The sequence below is a fragment of the Takifugu rubripes genome, chromosome 9, assembly GCF_901000725.2.
Source record: "Takifugu rubripes chromosome 9, fTakRub1.2, whole genome shotgun sequence".
Lineage (NCBI taxonomy): Eukaryota > Metazoa > Chordata > Actinopteri > Tetraodontiformes > Tetraodontidae > Takifugu > Takifugu rubripes.
Genome location: NC_042293.1, coordinates 7,611,489 through 7,621,865, shown reverse-complemented (window position 1 = coordinate 7,621,865; position 10,377 = coordinate 7,611,489). Strand labels below are relative to the sequence as shown.

The 10,377-nt window shown below is 44.0% G+C and overlaps 2 protein-coding genes across 3 annotated transcripts; one reads left to right on the top strand and one right to left on the bottom strand.

The window, feature by feature from the left end:
• The first annotated feature begins 245 nt into the window (after nucleotides 1-245).
• Nucleotides 246-3,137, top strand: rag2 (recombination activating gene 2). Its single transcript, XM_003967369.2, has 2 exons — nucleotides 246-637; nucleotides 1,144-3,137. Exon 2 carries the CDS (start codon nucleotides 1,158-1,160, stop codon nucleotides 2,757-2,759), a length of 1,602 nt encoding a protein of 533 aa, XP_003967418.1. The 5' UTR covers nucleotides 246-637; nucleotides 1,144-1,157; the 3' UTR covers nucleotides 2,760-3,137.
• A 100-nt stretch (nucleotides 3,138-3,237) lies between these two features.
• rag1 (recombination activating 1) lies at nucleotides 3,238-9,975 on the bottom strand. Of its 2 annotated transcripts, none has more exons than XM_003967412.3 (4): nucleotides 9,741-9,975; nucleotides 8,457-8,813; nucleotides 7,270-8,381; nucleotides 3,238-6,558 (listed from the first exon to the last, which is right to left on the bottom strand). In XM_003967412.3, exons 2-4 carry the CDS (start codon nucleotides 8,789-8,791, stop codon nucleotides 4,820-4,822), a joined length of 3,186 nt encoding a protein of 1,061 aa, XP_003967461.1. In that variant the 5' UTR covers nucleotides 8,792-8,813; nucleotides 9,741-9,975; the 3' UTR covers nucleotides 3,238-4,819. The 2 variants fall into 2 exon arrangements, with proteins under 2 accessions (XP_003967461.1, XP_029698077.1); XM_029842217.1 differs by lacking the exon at nucleotides 9,741-9,975 and adding an exon at nucleotides 9,554-9,718.
• Nucleotides 9,976-10,377: the final 402 nt, after the last annotated feature.

Here is a 10,377-nt window from a genome sequence, read left to right as displayed (position 1 = left end):
TTATGGTACCTATAGGTACGGAATTTCAAACCAAATAATATTTTATGATATTTTTCAATGTCAGTTTGTGATGTGGAAAGTTAATGTTTAATCATTCATATAAAACACGACTCATTAAAACAAAAGAAAATGACTTCATTCTACTTTAAGAGGTGTTTGATTATAAAATTGAAAATAATTAATAGGGATATGTTGGGTTAATTTACAATAACTTGCCCACGACCCTCTGTGAATGTCCTGAATGTTAATCACTCCGTCCGACTGAGTGACATAATGTGGGTCTGATCTGTTTTGTGGGTGAATAAGGAAATTTCTGTGAGATCAAACAGAATAATTATATCAGGTCTCACACAGGTTTCGGATGGTCCAGCACAGACTCACATTATCCAGCCGTACTCTCTGCTGCTGATAAGTAGTCAATCGGTGTGGCAACTGGATGAACGTGTTCAGCAGTGCACCTGCCTGTGTGCCGCAGTCACAGACTGTTAACCTCAAGATATGGAAGTGTTTGTGAGTCATTGAGCCTTTGCAAACTGTCAATGCCTGCTTTTGTCATTGTCTGGCTGCATAGCAAGTTCATCTTCATAGTTGTTACAGTCACGGAAAAATAACAGAGCTCCATCACCCAGACGTTAAGGTAAGTAAATTTACATCTAAATGAGGGAGAAAATGTATAATTTGCAGTGTTTTATTTTATAATCTGCATTGTGCTACTTGTGTTTAAATTCTTAACTCCCAATAGAGAGATTATGTGTAATGAATACATTCATATAGTCCACAATCATGCAACTATTTTTTGTGCAGTGCTATACTATGACTTGAAATAACAATGTTAATAATGATTCCCAGTGCAATTTAAAATTTAAAAAGGGATTAATAAAGATTTCATTTTGATGGATTGCACAGTAAAATCAGCAGAAAGTCAAGAATCAATGTTTTCTGTTTAAAATTGTATGATTTGTTATTTAATATTTTTAATATATAGATGTGTTATTACCAAATGTTGATAGCCCTTTTGTCTATGGTGTCCATGTAATCCTCCAGGTGTTACTGCAGTAAACAGGAAGCAAAAGTTTAAAACCCTTGACTGAAAACAGCCAACAGCTGACGGTATTGTGATGCTATCTGCTGTTTTTGACACAGGCACCTGTTGGAAAATGACCCTGCAACCATTAACTCCAGTCAACTGTGCGAGCCTTTTACAGCCTGGATTCTCTCTGCTGCAGCTGGATGGGGAACTCCTCCTGTTCGGCCAAAAAGGCTGGCCCAAGCGCTCATGCCCAACCGGCGTGTTCAACATCCGGTTGAAACAAAGCATGATGAAGTTGAGGGCCATCTCCTTCTCCAATGACTCGTGCTACCTCCCCCCTTTACGTTGCCCAGCTGTTTGCCGCCTTGATCCCTACGATGGCTTTCCGGAGAGTTATCTCATCCACGGTGGCCGCACCCCCAACAACGAGCTCTCCTCGAGTCTGTATCTGCTCACAGTGGATAGCCGTGGCTGCAATCGTAAACTGACCTTGTGCTGCAAAGAGAAGGAGCTGGTGGGAGAGGTGCCGGGGGGCAGATACGGCCACACCATGAGCATGGTTCGAAGCCACGGAAAGACAGCCTGTGTGCTCTTTGGTGGAAGATCCTACATGCCTGAAGGAGAGCGCACCACAGAGACCTGGAACAGTGTGGTTGATTGCCCCCCTCAGGTGTTCCTCTTTGACCTAGAGTTCGGCTGCTCCTCCGCTCACACGCTGCCTGAACTCAGCAGTGGTCAGTCTTTTCATCTGGCCCTTGCCAGGGAAGACTGTGTGTACTTCCTGGGGGGTCACTCACTCACCACTGACTCCCGCCCTCCTCAGCTCTTCCGGCTGCGTGTGGAGCTTCTCCAGGGCAGCCCTTTGCTGTCCTGTGAGTATCTTGACAGCGGTATGTCCATTTCTAGTTCCATAATGACACGTATGGGCCCTGAGCACAGATACATCATCTTAGGTGGGTATAAGTCAGACTCTCAAAAACAGATGGCGTGCAGCACTGTGATTATTGATGAGAAAGGGATTCAGTTTGAGCAGTTAGAGCCACCAAAGTGGACCGCAGATATCACGCACAGCCGTACTTGGTTTGGGGGCAGTGCTGGGGAGGGCAGTATCCTACTTGGTGTGCCTACGGAGGGTAGACCATCCCAACCAGATATACATTATTTCTACTACGTGAACTTCCGGACAGAGGCTGAGGGCAAAGAAGAAGACATAGCCCCAGGCTGTAGCCAGGAGTCGACCGATTATGAAAACTCGACTCCCCTTGAAGACTCAGAAGAGCTGTACTTCGGTCGTGAGCCACACGAGCTGGAGGACAGCAGTGATGGAGAAGGAGACACTTACAACGAGGAGGATGAAGAGGATGAATCGCAGACAGGTTACTGGATCAAATGCTGCCTAGGTTGTCAGGTGGACCCCAACACGTGGGAGCCTTACTACTCCACCGAGCTCCACAGGCCAGCCATGATCTTCTGCTCCAGGGGAGAAGAGGGCCACTGGGTCCATGCCCAGTGCATGGAACTGTCTGAGACCCTGCTGCTCAGGCTCTCTCAGGGCAACAAAAAGTACTTCTGCCTGGACCACGGAGGCCTGCCCTACCAGGAGATGACCCCGCCTCGACAGGTCATGCCTCTGAAGCGCACCCCAATGAAAGTTAAGGAAAGGAAAATGCCGCTGATGATCAAGATGTCTCCCTCTAAGAAGAGCTTTTTCAGAAGACTTTTTGACTGAGCACAACTATGCATTAATAAATGTTGCTAAACTCAGAAAAGTAATTGGTGAATTTTCTTTGTCTTTTCTGAGGAATGATTTGTTTTTGTTTTTTTGATAGATTCTCTCATTAATCAAGACATAAACACTCTAAAATATTAAATAATTCTGTCTTTATGAGGATAATTTTAGTTTATTGGATGTCCTTTAATGAGAAATTGCAGGTGTTTTCAGTTTTGCTGTGCCCTTAAATAATATTGATTGCAAGTGTGTTATAGTGAGTAACTGATAAATAAAGACCTGGATTAATAAATAAGGATAAATATAACTCTGGATTCTTGTCTATGACAAAATAATTGACATATAATGTGTGTTTGAAGAAATAAAGAAAGCAACACAAAAAAGTCAGACAGTAATTTTGTGTCTTATTTATTTTTATTTTACCTTTTATTAAATATTAGTTTATATTTAATTACTGTTAATAGAGAAATTTAAAGTCATAGAAAATGCTTTCTGATTTTGTTGGAAAAAAATTAAATCTTTAAATTGTTTTGATGGATTTTGAGTTCAAAGGCTAAACCGTTAACATTAATAAAATATAAGCATATGAAATCCAAACATATGTCATTGTGGATGTTCATATGCTGAGGCATACTTCTGTGGTGTTTATTTTGAAATGTTTACTTCATTTTTAATAGCTGGACTAGATGGTGTTCAGCACTTCGTGCAAATAAGCTGTCATTTTACCCATGACACCAAAATGTGACATTCAAATTCCAAAACAGTTCAAATCAGATTTCTTTTTTTATTAAAAACAAAGACACAAATAAAAATGTTCACGATTCATAAAAATAATCTGTGGGTTGTCATTCTCACTGAATGCTCACCATACATCTGAAAACAGAAATGTGGTATAGAGACAAATCAAATCTTATACAAATCACATCAGCAGATTACTTAATGATGTTAAAAAAACTAAATACACCCTCCATAATTCCAGGTACAGTACATTGGTAGTAACAGAGACAACTATTAAATCAATCGTGAATATCTCACAGCTGTCACATGGTTGAACATATAAAATCAACACAACAACGTTCAATCAAGTAAGAACAAACAAAATTGCCTGTCACAATTGAAAATTGTGAAGGAAGAAAAAGGAAATAGAAGCAATCAATCAAGCAAATAAACTTGCCAACAAATCAGTTTACAGGTCCGGCAAGTTGCTGATCATCATTCTCCTCTGGCAGCCATGGCAAAGGAGGAACACCAGAGTGAGGGGGTGAAGAGCAAGGTTATAGTCAGAGCATTAGGAACATTAATGTCTGTGGCTGGGAAATCCGTCGGGTATTAGGATTTATTAAAGATATTACTGTATTTTTATGATATCAACAGCTTAATTTCATGTGATGAATTTGAATAAGCACCCTCTATTCTCCATTGTGCAAAAACTAAAGGAGATAAAAATTGGTTCAAAGTGACCTGGCATCCATTCTGCCCCTCAGGGATTCCAAGATAAAGCACTAAAGTGATCTTTCTCAGCAGGCCCTCATGAAACAAAGAACATTTGTGTCTCTGTGATTGCATTTTGCTGCAGCTCAAATGATATATTAATATAGTGGCCAAAAAAAAATGTGTTCTTTTTTAACACAATTCCCCCCCACCACCACCCCCAAGACTTACAGAGCATTCATCTGTTCCATAAATATCCCCCAAATATATTCATAAATATGTCATACCCTTGCAATACAATAAACTGCTCCATATTTCATGGATGGTGAAGATATAAAAAGAACTTTACTGTTGAGATCGGGGAGGGGGGGAGTGTTAGTTTCTCTGGTGTCCTGTTCTGGATGAAGAAACATCCAAAACAGGAAATGACATGCGTGCTTGAAGAACCTATTGACAATGCAGAAAAATAATTAAAATGCAAACACAAAAATATGGTTCAACAATATTGTTATTGCATCTGAAAAATATATCATTGAAATCAAGAAATATCAATAAATAGGTATTAAAACTAAACTAAAACTGTCTTCCTTTCAAATAACAGTGCAGTTGATTAAAATTCAGGAGACAACTCAAAAGTCAATTCCTGCCATGTCCTCATCATCTTTGCTCAGCACAGGGTCAATACTAGCTTGCAGTGCTTTAGCCGAGTCTTTGTGCGCGTTCATAAAGTTCTGTAAATACTTGGAGGTGTAGAGCCAGTGATGTTTTAACACGTCCTCTAGTTCAAAGGCTTTCGACTGACGCGCGTTCATCTTCCGGAAACGCCTGAACAGTTTATTTGCTGACTCATTCCCCTCGCTTGCCCATGCTCCTATTGATCCATCTCTCTCTATGATTTCGGGAACGTGGGCGAGGGTTTTGTGGAGGTAATTGGTGATTTTTTTATTGTACCTATATTTGAAAGAGGAGGAGAGGAGCTCAGCAAAGCGCTGAGAGTTGAAGCTGTAACGGCACAGCTGGTCCGGGCACTCCTTGGTGGGGCAGGTGGCACGCCACACGGGCTTCATCTGGAGGTAGAGCCTCATGAGCTCCCTCAGGGCCTCCCTCCTCCCTTCTGTGGGCACTAACTCACACACCAACTCCACAGCCTCCAGGCTCATGAGCCGGCGTGCGTAGTTCCCATTCATCCTCATTACAGGTTTGAGTTTCATGGACTTCCTCAGCTGTTTATCCAGGGCTGCCCTCCAGCCGCGTCGCTCCTCCCGACTGGGGTTCACCTTTTGGTACACTTCCCCGATCTCATCCTGGAAGATTTTGTAGAATTCAGTGGCGATGCCAATCTCACAGTGCAGTGCATCCAGAGTGGGATGGGTTTCCATAAATGCCTTGGCAGAGACCCCCTTCACTCTGTCTCGCAGCTCATCCACAGATTCAGAAAAGGGGTTGGCTCGCCATATTTCATAGCGCTCTAAGTTTTCAGCGTGACTGCGGGTGATGGAATGCAGTACCATGTTTTCAGAAGCTTCTGCGCGACTGGAATCACAAAGCGTGCAGATGTACATGGACCCTGAGGCCTCCAGGCCCTCCATCTCACGCACCATCTTTTCATCGTATCCTGTGCCTCGGAAATGAATGCGGAAGGAGCGCGGCAATCCGCCAATGGACACAATGAGTCTGCTCTCTTTCATTGCATCCCGCTCTGCAATTATGGGTGACATGATAGCCGTGAGTGTCTCATGGTCTGACTCATCCACGAACATCAGGGAAAGGGGCTTGCAGGACAGCTCTGAGTTTGGTTTCGGTTCAGTGAAGATGACTTTATCCTTCTCGCCTTCTGCCTTGATGGAGACAGACATGATAGTAAAAGAGAAACGCACAGCCTTCTCTGGGACAAGTGGACCGCCTCCATGCTTCTCACTGACATCACCCATACCATCACAAGACTCTTTGATCAGGACGCTGAAACCCAATGTGCAATTGCTATCCTCCATCTCATTTTCTCTCAACCCTTCCATGATGTCCTCTTCGAGGTCTTTCAATGCTGACACGATTGCTACATCATAGCGGAACCTACGAGTGATAGTTTCAGCTGGAGAATCATCCAATGAGGAAGTCCATCCAGAAAGCCCATTGATAATCCCAACGCTGCATGATGTGGATACATTCCTGAGGGGCGGCTGCCATTCAAACTGATGAAATCCAGGAAGAAGCTCCTTTTCTACAGCTCGCAGGCTGTGTAGGGGCTGAAAGATCTGGCGGCCGGTAGTGGCTTTAACAGTTCGGTACATTTTATGATACTGGCTGCAGCTCAGGAACGTGTTGACCCGGATGGCCAAGCATACTGCAGGATGCAAACCAGAGCCCCTGCCTGCATGGATGGGAGAGAATGGAACAGGAGAACGTTTCAACAACAACAAAAACAATGAAAGTACAAGAAAAAAAGTTTAACACATGAAGGGAACAATGTAGTTCCACACTGTGGAAGCCAATTTCTAGGGCTTTGAAACAAATTATAGGGTCTAAAATTTCCTCATTTGACATCCTGCATAGAGTTAGCTACACTAAAAGACAGTGGGAATCACAAATTTAACACCGAAATACCAACGCATCATAATCAAAAAGCCCACAAGCCCATGATTACAAAATCCAATATTTCCTAATTTTCAGATGTTATAAGAGGACACAGGGTGAATCAGTGAAGCTGGCAAAAGTGATGTATTGGCTGCAGATGAAAACAGACACCAGCTGGCTTCCACTCCCCAGAGAGGATGATGGTGCTGTCTGTGTAATTTGCAGATACAAGGGCTGCTGATGTTGTTTTGATTCTAACAGCCCCTTCACAAGAGTTGTTACTGTGCATTGAAGGGAGTCTGAGACGAGGGAGTGACAGACCATCAGAGAGGGGTTGAGTGTGGAAGAGCAAGATGGACGATAATTAAATGCTTTTCGATTCTCCCTCCACACAAGCAAACCTTTCAGCCTTTATGCTATTTTCAAGATAACTGTATTTTCACATATTTTTGTGCTGCTTTCTTTAACATAAAAAGTAACAATGATTTCACTTAAAATAATCTCTTACCTTGCATTATAGCCTCAAGCTCATCTGCCTGCCGGTGTTCATTCGCTGATCTCAGTGCGAGCAGGAACAGGGTCAGGCACACAGACTTCAGGTCACCGCCTTCCTCTTTGTCCGCAAATGTCTTCACGAGGTTCTTCAGGTCCTTCAGCCGATGTTTTTGGGCACGGCGGGTTAACGAGAGTAAGTGCTGACGGGGTCTTCCTCCTTTATTGATCAGCAGGTAGTTGTCACATTCTGGCAAATGCTTGTCTGTATCATGTTCCTCCAGCTCATGGTCCAGATAGTGGGCTTTAAATGAGTCCAGTCTTACCTCCCTACCACAGCCACTTCTGGGGCAAAGAAGAGGCAGGGCCTGCAAGGCCGCTAGGAAGGCTTTGGCGGGCGGGGCGAAATTGTCAGGGGTGCAGCGTAAGTTGCAAACTGGACAATGAGGCCCCAGGACATAGCTATACTTTTTGATACAGCTGCGGCAGGAGAGGTGTCCACAAGGGGGTTGCACAGGATCGGAGAGCAGGTGATCACACACCACACAGGTGAATGAAAACAGGAAGTCTTCAGGGAGCTTCTCTGATATCAGGTTGATACTGAGGTGGTCTCTCTGGCAGTGGGTAATGCTCCTCACCCACTGCTCTCTTTGGTCCCTGGATTTTGGCCAGTCCCTGAGTGCAGGACGCTCCAGATTCCGTCTCTCTCCATCAGCATTGCCGTCACTGTTGTCGCACCTGGTTCTTTTTCCCAGACTGAGCGCTCTGGGAACACCCTTCCTCCTCTTCCTCCTAGTGCGCTCGAACGAAACTTTCCTGGGAGAGCAAAGCTCACAGAGGGAAGAGTGGGGTTTCCATGCACGGACTCTTGTTCTAGATAAGCTGCAGACACCACCTCCACGTATGGCAGTCATCCAACAGTGGTGACAGAAAAAAAGAGGGTGAACAGCTTCGAGGTCCTCTGTCACATCCACTTTGAAGACTTTATGGATAACTTCTGGCCAGCTGGTCAGCTTGCAGCCCATTTTACGCAGTGCACCTTTGCTTGCATTATCCAGATTCCCCTGAACATCATGTACTGGTCCTTTGACTTTTCTTAGCATCATTCCACAAAGACGACACAAGCATCTGGACAGACAAAGAAAGTTGTACAATTCCTCATAGGAAACAAATATTAGGTGGTTTAAAGAACCTTTTAAATACCTGAGTTTGTTCATGTGAGCATCCATTTCCTGTAACTTCATGTCCACCCTCATGCTCAGGCCCTCTACATTTTCCTTGCTTTTCCCCCCAAGGCACAATTTCATAACACTCCCTGGAGCCATGCCGTTACCTAACAATGTATCTGGAGCTGGAGGAGCGGAGAGTCCTAATAAGACTCTCTTCTCAGGCGAAGTCTCGGTGGGCAGGGGGGCCTTCTCCATGGACTTGACCCTAAACAGTTTAAACTTCCACTGAGGGTACTTAGAGAGAGGATGGTGGAGCTCGGCCGGCATTGTCGACCTGGGGTCATCTGTTTCCAGACACTCTTCTGCCATGGTGCAACTTATACCGGGAACCCTGGAGAGAAGCAGTTAGTTTAATGCATTCGAACACATGAAGATAATGGCTTCATACAAAGGAACAGAGTCTTTGAAGTGCTCACATATCTTACAGTAAATTCCCTCTCAGTACTGAGCATAAATGACAGCTAACAGCTTATTTCATTCCTGTGGAACTTATATACCACGCATTCTGAAATCACGCTGAAGTGATACCCAGCATAGTGTACAACTTTATACCAGTGACATTTCGATTTTGTGGAAAATGCATGAGTCAAGCATCGAGGGATCGATGTAATACCAAAATTTTCATTTCTCTCATCTCCAGTCTCATCACTCAAGGGGGCCATTGTAGCTGTTTTCCCTTTGACACAGCGAATTTGCTAAATGGGCAACCTTATCCCTGCGAGGCTGACAATCATTTAAATTAGTCATTTTCTTGGCTGGGGAGAAATTTGAAGTTGTCTGAGCCTTTTACTGGCATTCCAAACTCCAGGATGGATCTAACAAACTGGAAACCTATTCTCTCTAATATGTTATATCATATTGATTAAAAGGAAGAGAAGAGGAAACAAAAAAAACATAAAAATGAATAAGGATCATTGAGAACTGTTACAAAGAGAACATTATTTATTTTAACAGTCACATTATGGCACAGGTATGATCTATGCTACCACAGCTATGACAAATATATTTGACCTCCCACAAGATTTAGGTTCTGTTATTAGTTAACGCACTAAAGCAGTCAAACATTCTTACCGTTCCCGCCCAATAAAGTACACCCATCTTCCAGATAATCATCTTTCAGCAGTTGCACTAACTTTTCTCCCAGAGAGCTGTGAATTTGTCGCCTACATTCCTTGGCTCTTTCACGTTCTTTGCGTTCAAGCCTCTCCTTTGACACAAACAGCTGAGCGGCTTGCGCATGTATCAGCTGGGCTCTTACCTTGTTTTTCTGTCTCAGCTGCCTTCAGGTCCCCTGGGAGTGGGGGTCTTCGCATGGGAGCACAGGGGAAGCCCTGGAGCCGGGCCCCAGACACTGGATGCAATCTATGTGTTTGTCTGAGCTGTGAGCATCTGGAGCCAGGAGCTGCAGCTCTCTTCAGTGGGATTGTTCCTGTCAGTCTCCTTGTCTCTTGTATTTATACCCCTCCTTTGGTGGGATACCAACAGTCAACTCCTGACACCTGATACAGGCAGCTGATCAGCAAAAAAACAAGGTCAGACCTAAAACACAGTGTGTGTGTGTGTGCGTGCGTGCATGCCCGTGCGTGCAAGCAATCCAACAGCCCACCACAAAACAAGGCAGCCTTTGCCACAACACAGTTGTCAGCTGGAAAGTCTTTTCTGTGATCTTTATCTCTCCTCTCTGGTATTCATCAGGTGCCTCATTTCATCTAGGTGCCCCCTCTCCGACAGAAAGACAGATAGTGCTTGGCTTATGAAAAGGCTACAAGTGCATGACGGATGAGAGGATACATGGGAAGCGCTCCTGTCCTGAAGCAACACAGAAAAATAGAAATCAAATAAATGTACTGGTAGAGCCTATAGCCTTTAGTTGCTTTTATTTTATTGGCATCATC